The sequence below is a fragment of the Etheostoma spectabile genome, chromosome 4 (genome assembly GCF_008692095.1).
Source record: "Etheostoma spectabile isolate EspeVRDwgs_2016 chromosome 4, UIUC_Espe_1.0, whole genome shotgun sequence".
Classification (NCBI taxonomy): domain Eukaryota; kingdom Metazoa; phylum Chordata; class Actinopteri; order Perciformes; family Percidae; genus Etheostoma; species Etheostoma spectabile.
The window spans coordinates 11,120,726-11,137,076 of record NC_045736.1 but is presented as its reverse complement, the minus strand read 5'-3'; the positions used below and the strand labels follow the sequence as shown (position 1 = coordinate 11,137,076).

General features: G+C 41.6%; 1 protein-coding gene across 16 annotated transcripts in view; it reads right to left on the bottom strand.

The window, feature by feature from the left end:
- nav1b (neuron navigator 1b) overlaps positions 1-16,351 on the bottom strand; it is a 93,173-nt gene that overhangs the window by 35,935 nt on the left and 40,887 nt on the right. For 14 of the 16 annotated variants that reach the window (XM_032513045.1, XM_032513046.1, XM_032513047.1 and 11 more), the window contains 3 exons: positions 15,218-15,949; positions 7,372-7,474; positions 5,023-5,379 (listed from right to left, as the gene is read on the bottom strand). In XM_032513045.1, the coding sequence (XP_032368936.1) occupies positions 5,023-5,379; positions 7,372-7,474; positions 15,218-15,949 (1,192 nt within the window). The remainder of the gene's footprint in view (positions 1-5,022; positions 5,380-7,371; positions 7,475-15,217; positions 15,950-16,351) is intronic. The other 2 variants (XM_032513060.1, XM_032513061.1) reach the window with 1 other exon arrangement.

Sequence of the window (16,351 nt, the reverse complement as noted above, 5' to 3'; positions counted from 1 at the left end):
CGCTCTCTCTCATTTTATCTGTCTGTGTTACTCTCTCTCTCATTTCATCTGTCTGTTACTCTCTCTCTCATTTTATCTGTCTGTTACTCTCTCTCTCATTTTATCTGTCTGTTAATCTCTCTCTCATTTTATCTGTCCGTGTTGCTCTCTCTCTCTTCATCTCACACACAAACAGGCAGTCGAGGCACAAACACACGTCCAGCAGCTATCTCGCAGAGACACAAGGCACACCATCAGCGGGTCAGTGGAAGACGGTTGCCATGGCAGCACATCCCGAGCCATGTTGCCGCATGATCAGAGGTGTGATGCTGCTGAACCCGCCTCTTTTCTCTACTCTGCATTGCTGTCTGCATGCTGCTGTACAGAAACACCAAATGGTACAGTCCAGTTCCCTCGATGTCCACATCCTGCTCCCAAACCAAACCCCTCTGTCACCTCTGCAGAGCACAGCACAAGCTAGCTTGTTTCACCTGCACCATGTATTTTCCCCATAATACTATATGTAATCTATATGCATCAGCTATGATGAAATTGGGGCTTGTTCTGTGTCACGTGTGAGGCTATGAACAGAAGATCTAATCTAAAATCTAATACATTTACCAGATGAATACTGTTGCACATCTAATCTAATAAAATAAAACAAATATCTTTCATCAGTACCATAAAAGACATTTGTGTCTCTTTACACTCCATATCATATCCATACTATATTCTTTATTACAATGATTTAATTTTATGTTGTATATTCACATTTCATGTGATATGATATTGTCTTTTTTTTAAAGAAATCATGCGAACCGTTGTACATTGAAATAAGAGTAACAGCAGCAGAAGGGTAAGCCTGGCTTGTATGCTAAGCACTTTAGCTATGACAATGGGATGAAGTCTACCAGTTTTATACATCTAGTGATTTGGAAGTCACTTTCAAAATGTAATACTGCCCTAATGTAAACAAGTCTTGGTAGTCTAGTGTTTTTCAGGTGTAAGAGGGTGATGAAAGAAAACATGTGGAAAAAAAAAAAACTAGCCCAAAACTTCAGCATCCTATGGGGCATTGGACTCATTAATAGCTCTTTATTAGAGCCGAGTGCCTTTTGCTGCTTCTTACCCCAGTCAGCCAAAGAGTTTGGAGCCTAACCAAATACTGAAAGATCTTTGCTTCTTTTTTTTTCCAATGATATCTTCCAATTTAAGGTTTTCATCTGCCAGGATAGAATGTAAATCTGTCAGATACAATAAGAATATTCAGGCAGATGGGCCTCTTGTGAAATTCACATTCTGCTACAAACATTAGGCTTAAATTCATCCCATTAAATAACTGACATAACGGAAAAAAACAAGATATTCTTCCATTGGACATCTGTATTAGACATGAAAAGCTAACCTGTGCTTACATACACTACAGCTGAGTGCCTGTAAAACATCAACCATAATTGACTGAACACCACTAATATGACACTGACGCTGAAAAGCAGTCATAATTTATACACCAGTCATGGAAAGGAAAAAAAAAAAAAAAAAAAAAAAAAAAAAAAAAAATATCAACCATACTCCAGCAATATAATATGATTACTACTTTACTTATAAACCAGCGCTTTCAGTAAGGATGGTGAGCCTGCGAAGAATGTAACCACAGGAAGCAGTTATGATTCTTGACGTGGACAGACGTGGTCTGGGCTATTTAAGAAGCCACCTCAGCACTCATGTGACAGGAAACAAAGTCACTCAATGAAGAAGTGGAGCTCAGGCTCATACAATTTAGTGAAATCAGCGAAAACTTGAAGAAAAAATGAAATGTAAGTCAACATTTCAAGGAGATGCAGTGTCCACTGAGTGCAAGATGGCCAATGATGTATGATTCTAATATTACACTGAATATAATGGCAATCATAGTTTTAACTAAAAGTAATCCGCTCTCTATATTTCCACATCTGAGGTGAGAACAGTTTAAAGATGTGTACTGAAAGACTACTGTATGTATTTAATACAAAACCACGACTCCATTGCCTGATCACTTCTGCGCAGACTCTGGCTCCAAATGAGCAAAGTAACAGGGATTTTTTGGCTTCATTTTTGTACTATACAGTGGGAGGAAGTGGGGATGCGCCATCCATCTTCATATACAGTCTATGGTCTGTTTGCAATATTGTAGGTACAGTAATACTTGCAATGATAGCCCCCGGTTAAAGAGGAATGGTCCCAATTTCCCAAGAGCAAACAGAAAAGCTACATTAATGTTGGCTAAACCAGGCATCTTAAATACTTTTTTTCCTTTAACTGGAACAAACCAGATCATCATTAAGCTGTGTGTTGCTGTGTATTCCTCTTGGATGGAAAGATGAAGCTCTCGAGGAGATTGGGATGTATGTGGTATCAGATTATTGACGTGGCAGACCCACAGTAGCGGTGATTACTGTCAGTGTGTGTACACGTTTAGCCTTTAGGTAGCCAGTGCTGTCTGGTGGGGGTCAATCAATATCCATTACACATTGAGCATCATGCTGTAGCTCCATGCAGTGATAAACAACATGCATTGTCCTATTATTTCCCAGTAGATATTTCTCTTTTTTGCAGATTGTTTTAAGCGTTATACACACAAGTCTTTATACAAGCAGAGGCAAGAGGTCTCACTCTACCATTCAGATATAGTGTAGTTTATTATATGTATGGCTAATTTGAAACCAATGAAATGTATAAGCATGTAAAATTGGGTCTCCAGTAAAAGGGAAAAGATATTGCACATCCATACAGGCGATTACCAGCTGGTTTCCATGGTTACGCAGGAGGAGGCTGATCTATTTTCAAGAGCTGGTAGCTGATGGTTCTCAAAGAGCTGAATTGCGAGCGTGTGACAGGCCCTGTACAGTGGAAATGCAAATGTAACATAATATGCAAGAGGATCCTGTAAGAGGAAAATTAGGGAATGTGCCTACTTCAAAAACTGGATTAGCTAGTTATCTACACCAAAGGTTGTTGGTATGAGGCATGAGGCAGGATTAATTCTTGATATAGAGAACATCATTCCAGTATTTCTGCAGGAGAATCAAGAGTGCTTTCTACAGAAAACTAATGCAAATGCAGACCAAAACGCAGAAATTAGGAGTTCCCCACAGTGTTGTATCTCCAAATTTAAGTATGCAACCTACTCAAGCTCAGAGAGAAAAAAAACACCCATCCACAATAGCCTATAATTACACTGGGGACATTTCAATGTGTCCAAACATACCAATAATCCTCTTGGTGTAAATCATAATTCTCATTAGTCTCACATTGCCAGACCTACAGTATCTCCACAGCGCTGTGGACTAAGGTCTGGCTACACCACACATAATTTGGTGGCCCCCTGCACTACTGTAACTTTGAGGAACCCCTAGGGGCCCTGGACCCCATGTTGAAATTCTCTATCCTAGACTGTCAAAAAATAATAGATGGAGCTTCTGGGTTTGAAAAGTGCAGCCAATGCAGAAGTGCCTTAAACCTGCATTCTTTCTCATTTCCAGCCCGGATTGCAAAAATTGTCCAAAAATTAATCAAGTCCAGAAAAAAGAAAAATGTGAGGCTTTAAAACGGCAGACCACAAATCAATGGGTGATGTACTGCTGCTACATATACTATTTTTTACAGTCTATGGTAAACTACTGTAGGGGCCGGTTGTACCCATCAGGATGACTGTTGACAGCATGACATTGGTGGCCTAACACCAAGCATGATGAGGCATTTTTAAAAACCATGGTTACATAAAATGATTAGCATCTTTGCTTCCCGTAATAAGCAGAGGCGATGAGTCCTCACGCTTACCTCTCACATAAATCTGAACCACCACAGTAGAGCTGATGCAGCGAGGGACAAAATACAGGGCAGCTTTAAATGGATTTCGAGTGCACGGATGTTACTGTGAGGAATCAACCCATATGACATAATCCCTGCTTAATCCTAACCTTCTCAGGGTTCTGCTGTCTGATCTCTTTCACCTCCCTACTAACAAAATGCTAAACTTTTATACAAGGAGAAAGTCCATTTTTGTTCAAGACAATGCTTCTTCTTATCATCCTTGGAAGCAACGTTATCATGCTGTTCTGATTCACCTCATCTCCAAAAATGAAAGAACTTCAATTGACCCATTTCACACTTTTTCTTCATTGCTCTAATTTGGACTCATCTAAATGTGTCTCATTCCTTTTCTTGTCCTTATTGCACTCTGTAGTAAGAACGTGACCTGGCTAGCAGGGACTAGTGAGCGCTCCAGGGCCTGAGCTTAAATCCCAACTGCATGTGCAACAGCGATAAAGCTGCTAAACCACACTAGAGAATTGTCCTGGATTCTTTCTCTCCCTCCCTCTCCCTGTGACTCTCTCTGGGAGAGGAAATTAGATAAAGAAGACACACAATAGATGTGAGAAGGGGGAAGCGAGGGGGAAGGTGAAGGAGGTAAACAAGGAGAGGAAGGCAAAAGAGAAGACGTGAAACAAATAGAAAGTACTGGCGGATCTAAGCTATGTGTTGCTTCGGTGTGCGTTGACATAATCTTCACAAGATTCAGAATCTGTACAGTCTATAGCGGAGAATGTATTGTGTATCTGAGAGGACACCTGATGACTTTTCAAGTCCTCTCCTGTGAAAAAATTCTGAAGGCCATCTCTCAATATCAGCAAAAACAACCTCTGACAATTTCATGGGCGCTTTTATGGGAGCAAGAAAAAAAAAACGGTATCACCAAATCTCTTTCGCAAAACTTTTTTTTGCATCACATTCAATGTTAGAATGCACATATTATATGCATGCTAACTAAATACTGAAATACAGCACAAACAATGACCGGCAATCACAGCATGACGCCAATCAGCTTACTGTTTACTGTGAGTGAAACTTAAAGTGACAACAACTTCTAACCGCCCTTTTAAAAGTCACAAGGTGGAGGCCTAAAGCACATAAGGAACACGCAGCGGTCGGAGGTCAGCGATTGGTTTATGTTGTCATGGTAACAACGGGTTCAAACCTATGCTTATCGTCAGATACTCTTACCCATTAGCCAGGTTGTCGTCGTCGTCGTCATGCGGCAGGCTCTTTCCTAGGAGGTCGCTGTCACTCAGGTAACCAGACTTGAGGTCGGCATCATCCAACCCTTCGATGAGCTCGATGCGAGACGTGCTGCTGAGGCGGCTGGAGCAGCGAGCTGGCATCGTCTGGGCTGTATACTGGGAGCCCGTCTTACTCCCCTGGTAGCCTCCGCCTGTGGAGGACGGCGCGTCGCCCGCTTGGAGACGAGGGCTGGACTGGCCGTGGCGCCAGGAGAGAGGAGATGAGCGGTTGGACAGGCTGGATATGCTGCGAGCGTTGGTCTCATCGCTGTCGTAGCCCACATTACTGCTGTCCATACAGCTAGAGAGACACATGGGGTGAAGGTTGGTATGCGTTATGATTATGTACTTGAGGCATTTAGCGGACATTCTTGTCCAGAACAACAGATCATATCGTATCAACAACAGTGTAAAGATTGAGACCAGCACACCCGGTGAAGCATTTGTCTCTCTCTGTCAGAAGACCTTCAAAGAAACCCACAGTGGCATTGTGTCGCTGTTGACCCAGATATAGCAGTTGTGTCGTATTGTCTTCAGGGACAAAAGATGTCAAAAAAAAAAAAAAATGCAGCCTCCCAGAACCCAAAGACAAAGACAAGGATGACCCGATATCTCGGTTGTGTCTATTCGAGCAATACATTTGGACATTGCTTTGCATGACACGCCCAAAACTACAGCAGACCTCTTTCCATTAGTCTAAATAGAGGATATGAACGTTTTCCTATTCACCCTTGCAAGTGGGTCAGGGTTAGAAACGTCCTCCAAATGGCTGTGAGCGTCTTCTGTGTCTGCCGATTATATAACTATATGAACCAGCTCACCCCGATAAATATTGCAATGGCTACGACCATGGAAGTATTTTTATCCATAGTTGATGGATAATTCATCTATACGGAGGCTAACCGGTGCCACTCCTGTTCTGAATCCGACAGAGTGAGAATTGTTACTTTTGCCAATGAGTGCTGTAATATCTTGCTAATTCCACATCTGAATGATTGAAGACAACTACTACTGATATGGTTGAGAATTACAAGATGTCTTCTCAAGCATCCATTGACAAGGTCTGACATAAACTCAAGATTCCACAGACAAGATAATGGGAAGAGTTAAATGAGGGATGACAAGCACGTAGTGTTACTGATCTAACTTATTTAATGCATTACTTGGGTTGATTTGGCTTGAAGCTAACAGTTCAATCAAATAATTGGCTTTATATTATGCTGCTTGACCAATGCTTGACTCCAGAAAACAATAAAAACATGCATCTTGTTTCATAGATATTTCTGAGGCTGATACTCCTACATATATTTTAGAGTTAAAACATCTGGTATTTATATTTGTGTTTTTGACCATGTTACAAACCTTTTGTTTAGGATCCTTAAAACTTGGTTTTATTTAGTTATAGTGACCAAGATATGTACTTAGCAGGACATTTCACAGTTAAATGATGGCAAATAAAAAAAAAATTGGCAGATGCAACTACCACCACTTCAATAGCTTATAAAGTTGTTGTTGTCACATTAAGCAGACCGAGAGCATGGACAGATGCCATGTTTCTAGCCACCTAATGAATTTAAGTTTTGTATTTTACTTGCACTGTTTCAGGGCCTTTCTTCTTTCTTTACAGGAACCGTCTTTTGCAGAAAACAGATGACTACAGGGGTTCATGAGAACAGCTTAAGTGGCCACCGCAAAATCTAAATACCAAGCTAAAATTGGCTAAAAGCTTCATAGAGCTGCAGAATTGAGTTATCATTCTCCATGTCAATTCAAATTACAAACAATGCAGGTTTAAAGACTAGCAGAATCGTGTTCCTGCTTGTATTCATGCTACACAGGATATTACATCTCTACTTTGATGTCCAAATGAAGCTTTAAAGACCTGTCCTCCACCAGTGCCTTAGGTTGTTGGGGTTGTTGCAACAAATTACTGCCTGGGACTTTTGCCTGTGAGAGTCAAACAGAGAGATTCATAGAATGAAGTCATGGCCATGAAGCAGAGATGGGCTATTTAAGAAGGATGGAAGCCAGATGTGCACCAGGTGGCAATTCTCCAAGCCGCCACGGCACAACTGTTTACACATAATCGTGTTATGTATCGATTGAACAAGCTATCCATTGCTTGTACATATAAGGTTTTTTTCAGTTTAAATCAAAGACTTGGCTCAAGGTTTTATGTTTTCTTTAACAAAACAGACACTGTCTTTGGTTTAAATGTGATATTAGCCAGTGGTGTAGGAGACAGCGTTATGACACAATTTAAAATTACAAGTTTACAGACTAATGTACTTACCTATGACTAAGCTGGGAGCCCCGCAGACTCGACATCGTATCCTCCAAATTCTGACGGAGGTCAAGAACATTCTGCACAGTCCGCTTCCTCTGGGACTCAGGGTCTGTGGGTCAGTCATGCAGAACAAAAGGTTATAAAATAGTGTGTCAAAATAAAAACTCAGGCACAAGCTGCTCTTTTATTGTGGTCTGGGTTTGTGTTTTAAGAGAATCAATCCACGCGCGCACACACACGTCTGCCTCCACATGTGTGTGCTCTCTCCTGCATTCTAGTGTCTGGACTGATGTGACAAGTGTCTTCCTTGTAAGCACACAGAAAATGTATGTTCACATCATTAGGCAGACAAATTTCCCTCCATGAGCTCCCTCACCATGGAAACCTCCGCCCTACCCTGCTTGTGCACTGACAGGGAACATCCTGAAAATGAAATAGTGAAAGGTTGCCTATGAGCACACCGGGGGAATGTATTTTGACATTCATGCCACGTTAGGATCTCTTACAGGGAGTTTTTTTTCTTTCAAGAGCTTCCGTTTTAAAAATGAATGTAAAAATTGTGTTGAGCATTAACTCAAGAGTCGTTTATTTGAAGTTAACAATTAGCTGAACAGCAGACAGAAGGATTTCAGTGCAGGTCAGCTCATTTGGACAAAGCTGCGTATAATGTAAAGTGTGCAGTCAGTGGGTCAGAACTGTGTCAAATCAATATTACAGTACAATTACAACTGGTGTTGTGCTAGCTGTTCCAAATCAAGGAAACCACCCCATCTCAAAACAAAATCAGATGGGGTTTTCCACTGCAGTGTGTGGAGGCAAAAACCCCTAGGGAAGAAAGAAATTAACAGTCAATGCGTTTGCTGGAGTAGCTAGAGGAGAGGCGATGTTGTTAAGGGAGCGCACGTCAAATAATGTTCTGCTCTCGTAAGGGGATGTTGAACTAATTCAGCTCTGTGCGTAGCGGGCATCAGTCTCATACACATTTACATACAGTTCACACATTTAAAATTCACACAGCGCTGGAGATTTAGGGGGATGAATCTGCAATCAAACTGAGGGCTGGTTTATTACAGAACTTTGATACATTAGCTCATTTCAATAGCATACTGTATATCCTATATATATATATATATATATATGTGTGTATTTTACATTCTGTACATGTATGGCCTCAGTGAAAAACCAATAAATAGTTCTCTGTAAAAAGTGTGTATCCACTGTGCAAAAAGTATAACTCAATATAGGTCTGTATTGTGTATGTACAATGCTGACAAGTACTTTCATTTATGAATTTATGAAGTCTGTAAGAGCTGAACTACATGAGTTATTGAGTAAAACTTATTATGTTGATGAAAACTTGTCTAGGCTCAGCTATAATTAGCTTCTTTGAGGAGAGATTCTATGGTGCAACTTGATTTATGTAGTTACAGAGTTTTCTCAGGGTTTCCAAGGCTTATCAAAAAGTAACTTACCGTAGCAGTCCATATACATAATATAATGCACACAGTGCATTGTGCATGCACAAAGTGGCTAAATACTGATTCACATGTATGGTTATTTTGGCATCTATCAAATCTGATGTTTTGCATTATGGGATTATTAGCAAAAATTAGACATCAAATTATACTTAAATGAATCATGGACAGTGAATATAGTGCATTTAGCTGTTCTTTAACAATTCTTATTAATATTCTTACTTTAAAAAAAAAATCTAAATCTGCACAATTAGTTTATAGACCTCCCCGGGAAACCTTGTATCCTAGATACCTGTAAACAAATGTTTTCCAATCACATTATGGTGTAAAATGGGATCACTGCCTGCGTAATGCTCATATACTTGTACAAAAAAACAAAATTGTGGTTTCAATAACATGTGTACAAAGTACATTCTGCACTCATTGGATTGCTTTATTTCATATTTTGGCAGGAAACAAATATGTTGCAGCATTTTTGATGATACATTCAGTATTGACTTTTTTGCATTTGCTTATGTTAATACAGTAGATAGCTTAATTTGGGTGGAATAACGTCGCCATCAAAACATATTGGCTAATGCAAATTGTTGAATATAAACATAGTTTGTAGGAGACAGGGTTGTCCCGGAGAGGCTAACACAATAAAATCCAACACTTGAATCCACTGTAGTCCCTGAAAGTCCTCGAGTCTAGAAATACATTCTTTTGTCACTTCACAGCAACAAACCCTACCCCCTGCAATCAAATTCTGGCATACTACACATTTATTACTAATGAATTCCTGAATCCTGGAACAGAGCCCATGTGTATCACAGCTGTTTAGAGTGTAAACCTTATGCATTATGCACTGTGTTCCTGTGCAGTGACTGATAGACCTCTGGCACCCTGCATTGCAGGGATGCCTACACTACAGAGAAGGAAAGCTCAGACAGAATACTGATGCAAACGGGAAATCAGAAAAGACCTATGAATGATGCAACACCACAGTAAGTGCTCTATAGACAGATTAAAGTGCAGCGACATTAATTAGAAACTATTGTTAAAAGGCATTTTGTTACTACCTTGCAAATGCAGCTGAATCTAAATTAAAAGGTCTTGTTGTGCCCCAATTCATTGAAACATAAATCTATAGCACATAAGTAATAGTATAATTTCCATTAAAAGGTCTCATGGCATGACAGTTCCACTTTGAGTTTTTTTTTTTTTTTTTTTAAACATGGATGTTTGTTTCCCCAGCCTGCCTATGGTCCCCCAGTGGCTAGAAATGGTGATAGGTGTAAACCGAGCCCTGGGTATTCTGCTCTGCATTTGAAAAAATGAAAGCTCAGATGGGCTGATCTGGAATATTGCCCAATATGACCTCATAATGGGCAAGGTTACCTCCTCTTTCTTTGCTTTGCCCACCCAGAGAATTTGGCCCACCCATGAGAGAGAAACATCATGGCTTCCAAAACGAGCAAAGTGGCAGTTGGTCAAGGCCACACCCCCAGCCTCCACCTTGCCCCCCCTCTCCTCCTCAAAAGCTACAGACTCAGAAATACATAGTACATACTAAGGAAAGCTCATCGTGGGACTGGTCTATATAAAAGAGACTTCAGATATGGTGTTAGGGGACCACTAAGGTCTATACAAAAGAGACTTCAGATATGGTGTTAGGAGACCACTAAGGTCTATATAAAAGAGACTTCAGATATGGTATTAGGGGACCACTAAGGTCTATATAAAAGAGACTTCAGATATGGTGTTAGGAGACCACTAAGGTCTATATAAAAGAGACTTCAGATATGGTATTAGGGGACCACTAAGGTCTATATAAAAGAGACTTCAGATATGGTGTTAGGAGACCACTAAGGTCTATACAAAAGAGACTTCAGATATGGTATTAGGGGACCACTAAGGTCTATATAAAAGAGACTTCAGATATGGTATTAGGGTAAAAATAAGGTCTATATATAAGCATCCAAAGAGCACCATGTCATGGGACCTTTAACAATCAAGACGTTAAGTCAGAGCAACAATAGTCTTTATTGGCCCTTTACAGTTTATCTAAAAGCTCACTCACTGAAATCAGATTTCACTAGAAATCTGAGGCCCTTGACAGAATAAAGAGAGCTTGCTTTATGGCACAAAACCAGAAGAGGTTGATGTATACCGATGGGAAAATAACTTTCACTCTCCAATAAAAGAAACACTCATGGTAGTGTCAGAAAGAGGTAGAAGTGGGCGATGTATTTTTGGAGGGCCACGTAGATTGCTCATTGTGAATGGCTCTCACTCAGCGGTATGTTTACAAATTAAAATTTTCTGAAACATTCACTCATGTTGCAGCTTTGGTTCATGGCTTTGTCCAATAGCTTGTGATCTAATACTGCTGCCACCTACAAATAAAGATGGGAGACTTTTTGACAAAGATGCTCACTCTCAATCTTGACCCTAAAGTTGGGTTGGGAACCAAAGGGTCGCTGGTTCAAGCCCATGCGGACCAAAGTACGGAGTGTGGAATGGTAGCTGGAGAGATGCCACTTCACCTCCTGGGCACTGCCAGATGCTCTTGAGCAAGGCACTGTACCCCCCCCAACTGCGCAGGGCGCTGGTCCAGCACTGGCAGCCCACTCACCCTGACATTTCTCCATTTGTGCATGAATAGGTCCTGAGCATGTGTGTCTATTTCAGGCCTGTGTGTAGTGATTACAAACAAAACAGAGTGGAAATTGTAATTTCCCCACTGGGGATCAATAAATTAAAAAAGAATCTCATCTTTTTTCCACATACTATTTACAACTTGTGTTCAATGGAATAGAGAGGGTCTAACAGAGGATGCCTGCCATTTGAACTGCGTATTGAAATGGTACATCATTACAAATTGTTTGACTAAAAGACCATTTCCTGCTTCAAAAGGTTACCTTTACCTGCACTGTACCTTTAAGAGTCAACATGTTGCGACACCCTTCTATAGCTTGAAATAATAGCAAGACCATTGCTTTACCGGGATACCTATTCTACTGCTTCTCTATTCAACACAGATGTGGGCCATTGCTACGTTGGAGATCTTGCATAACAGATCACATATAATTACAATAAAATGAGGTTTGCTCATCCCCCATTTTCCAGGAGTCCTGCTGTCTGTACTTCTCCAATCTTCTGCTTTCTTCATGGATATATTGTCATAATGACCTGGAATCTATTTGTCATGTATGATAGATTCATAGTCATCGCAGAGTACTGTGGTTCTTTCATCATTTTGAAGATAATTAGTAATTAGTCTCTCCTTTTTTTAATAAATATATTGCACAGCAGACATTTGCTCTGCGTAAAGAGGAAGAAGAGCGGAGTTAGTCAGAAGTTGCAAGTATTTTATAAGATTATTAAACTACAAAATAAAAGCATGGAACTTTCATTTGATCTGGATGAAGGGGTTTTCTTTTCTTTTATTATCTGCAGTCTTGTGACGAGGCAGTACTGTACGTGACAGCGATGGAGCACAAACTTACATGGCGAGTTTAATGAATGAGCCTTTTAAGTAAGTTCATTATTCTTGATGTCATGTTGGTAAACAAAGAGACCCTTTATGGCCAAAAATAAAAAGCCTCCTTTCAGCGAGCTTATAATGAGAGCTACTGCAGTAACAGAGCACAGTATTAAACATTACGCTGGCCTCAAATGTATTGTAGATAAAAAGATCTATTTACAGTTATGAGCACTGTACATGCCGAGTAAGGAAGACGATTCCAATCCAATACACAGAAAAGAGTGGTCAGATAATGCTGGCATCAATGCAAAAAATATTACATAAAAGATATGTTTCTCCATCTTGCTGATCAATTTAAGTCAATAATCAGTGATGCGATGGTTTTCCGCCTTTCTAGCGGCCTGGTTTTGTTTCTATTTTTTCCTTTAATGAACACAAAGCACGTGTCTCATTTTAAAAAGGCTCACATGGGATCATCATCTTAAATGATGATAAATAATTCATTAAGACAAACGCCTGTATTTACAGAATCAATTGATTGATTTGGAAACACCATGGAGGTCAAAGCGTTACATTGAGGTGAAAAGATGGATCAGCTCGAGGCATTTTGCAAATTGTTTGCAATTAGATTAATAAAGCAGCTGTGGGTGTGGTGCTGGATTCCGCAGAGCATTTCAAAATTGCGTTTGTGGTTTCCCACTCAAAGACAAACAAAAACAAGGGCGCCATGCTTCTAGCTTTGCTATTGTTTACAGGTCATGTGAACAACATGAGTGATAGACATCTATATCGGCTAATGAGGCATAACAGATTAAATCACCACAAACATCTTCAGTAAGATGCTACAGTGCACACGCTCTCCTGATGATATTGGAACAATGGAATGAAATTCAATTGAATAGTACATGAAATGCATGTTGGTATATGGCATGATTAAATAACATCTCTCAATGATAAGTATTTAGGAAAACATTATTCCAAAATTGTACATTTTTGATAAATGTGCACTATATTATTCCTTTTTAAATGACAAAAAGAGAGTAATGGTCATTCTTTCCAACCAGAAGCTACTTAAATAGCTTTAAGGTCTGAACTAGCCTGGATGCTAGCCAAACCTAGACCCGCCCACAACATTTGAAGTCAAGAACTTTGGTCTGGACTTAATCCGTTGTGGAGCAGCTATACTCAAACAAGAGCTGTTAGGACCAATCAAATTGTCAGGGCGGGTTTTCTACGATGATGGCCAGATGATCAGTAACGGTAACGTATTGTTGAACGCGAGCATACATCCATGGAGCAGACCCGTGGGACTGCGCCCGCCCATGTCGCCCTGAAATGCGCATGCTCATATGACGGCTCTCCCGAGGTCCTGTAGCTGTAATAATGGGTATAGCTAATGGTTGTAATTCACCATGTGTTCTATTAATACATTCATGGTATTATCTTATGATACATCTGAGGGATGTATGTATGCTGTAAAGCCTGTAACGTGGATGTAACGTCATTAGCATTTTCCAAACTGCCGGGGCTATCGGCTAGTAGCTAACATCAGGGGTAGCCAGCAGTTAAGCTCTGTTGACAACTATACGTCGCTCAACATAAGTCACACACTCCGTTGCTGATTGGTTGTTGCAGAGGCATTTTCTTTCCTGGTTCAGATGAAACATGCCCTATAATCACAGCCCAATGAAGCATTATCAGACTCATATTCTGACTTGAATCCGAGTATGACAACGTCACTAGGTCTGAACTGTAAAATAACTCAAATCTAAGACGCCAAATAACCTAAACACAGAGGGAAACTTGATATAAATTGTACTGCATTTTTTAATGGCCCTTTTGTTTTTTTGTTTTTACAAACAATGACACCTTTTTTGGTATACAGGTCATAATTACTTCTGCCAAAGAGGTTATGTATTCTGCTTTGTGGAAAAACCACTGGCCAGATGTATGTGAAACTTGGAAAGGTGTAGCATGGGCCAAGGAAGAACCTTTCACATTTTGGATCCAAATCACAGGGCAGAGAATGGGAAATGTGTTCAACAAGGAAGATGCTTTGATGAAAGAAAAGGAAAAAAAAAATGATGAAGTCATTAGAATCATGATCACCATCACCACCATATGATCAATACACTCATTATTCATCACGCCCTCCCTGTTGATGAACCTGACCTTCCAGCTCTAGAGAGAAACCCATTTTCTCTGCCGTTTGCACCACTGTAGTACACAGGGTATAAACCATCTGTCAGTGCTCCACAGATGACTGGAGCTGGGGGGAGGCTAAATATGTGTGTGTGTGTGTGTGTCTTAAATGAATTCAATATGGCATGCCTTCTTTTCCACCTCTCTTTTTATGGAAGCCTACGTGGAGCAGTGGATGGACTCTCGAGTGCATCGGCACGTGTTGCAGCAAACAAGAGCTTTAGAAAGGAGATCGGCCTGCCGGTAATAATCCCATCCCCACAGGCTTTTTTCATGCAAATCAGCCGGGAATGCTATGATAGGAAGCCAGCATATTTCACATAATCAATTGCCTCAGACACCTGAGCTACATGCTGAAGGAATACGAACAATGGAGCATCACTATAGCTTTTGGCTAGAATACCAAACTGATGCTGCATTCATTGAAATAAGAGGAGGCGGAGCATGCTTGGCAAGCACAACAAGGATGTCTTCTTTCTTTTTTTCCCCCCCTCTGAAGGTGAGCTGCATTAAATCCGTTCAGGGGGAAATGTGGGTCTGCAGCAGCAAGCAGGTGCCGTGTGGTGGCTGTATAAAAGGGGGCGTGCTGCCGAGAAGCACTGAGAAATCTTACAAGCGGGGCGTTTGGTTTGTAGCACATGGCCACCACACGTACTGTCGGGGCCATGGGGTGGGTGAGGTATCGAGACCGCTTTGCTGTACTCACCTAACATCTGACTGAAAAGCAGCTGCTCCAGGTCGCCCAGCACTGTCACCACCAGTTCTGGGTCCACCTTCAAGAAGGGCTTGTCCCCCCCTTCCTCTCCTTTGGAACCGGACTCCCCTCCGGCACCGGCTCCCTGCTTCTTAGCGTTGGCCTTCGCCTTGCTGGACAAGATCTCGTCATCCGACTTCCCATCCTCGGGTGCCTTGCTTAGGGGCTTCACCTCGGCGTATGGAGCACGAGGTATGCGGCTCTGCTTGCTCAGAGCAGATGGAGCAGCCAGAGGGCTGAAGGGCTTGGGTTTGCCCTGGAACAGCGAGTGTTCAGATTTGGATAGGTTTCGAGAGAGAGTGCCACCCCCTCCGGCACTGCTGCCACCCCCTGCGGTCTTTGGCTTGCCCATTTTGCTCTGCCCTGCTCCATGTCTGGCCATGTCATCACACCACTTGGGCTCATAAAGGTGAAACTTCTTCTCAGCATCAGTGAGTACAGCCAGGTTTGTCATAGACCTCTGCTTGCGAAGACTAGAGGAAACTGGTAACCTGCCGTCAGAGCTACCCGCCCGGTAAACCTTCAGTTCACCCCTCGGTGTGGTCTGGGGCACTCCAGACTTGGCCCTCTTAACTGCCATGCCAACTCCTTTGCCATCTGCTTGGCCGTATGCCTTTGTGCTATCCGTCCTTTCCATCTTGAAATCTCCTTCTCTTCCTTTTACACTATTTCCAAGCATGCCTCCTGCATGAGACCATATAGAAAAGCATCAGCAAAGAGAAAACAGGCTTCCGTATCAAACCCTTTTTCTTCTGCACAAACATACGTAAAAATGCTTCCTCTAAGGCAAATCTTGAAGCCTTCCCTTTCTTCCCTCTGTCTCCTTTTCTCCCCCTTTCCTCCCGACAGCCTGCTGCAGTTGCAGCTGTTGCAGTGCTGCCCAGGCACTCCCTTTCTCTCCTTTCCTTCCGTCCTCCTTTCCTCCGATTTTCTCCACACTCCTCCCTTCAGCGCACCCTCCTGCCGCTGAAGCGCGCGGCAGCGGAATGACAGCGGCAGTAACATCGCTCCCTCCTCCCCCTGCTTTCTTCTGCCTCTCTCTCGCCTCCGACAGCCCTCCCATCCTCCCTCCCTTGTTTTTTTTTT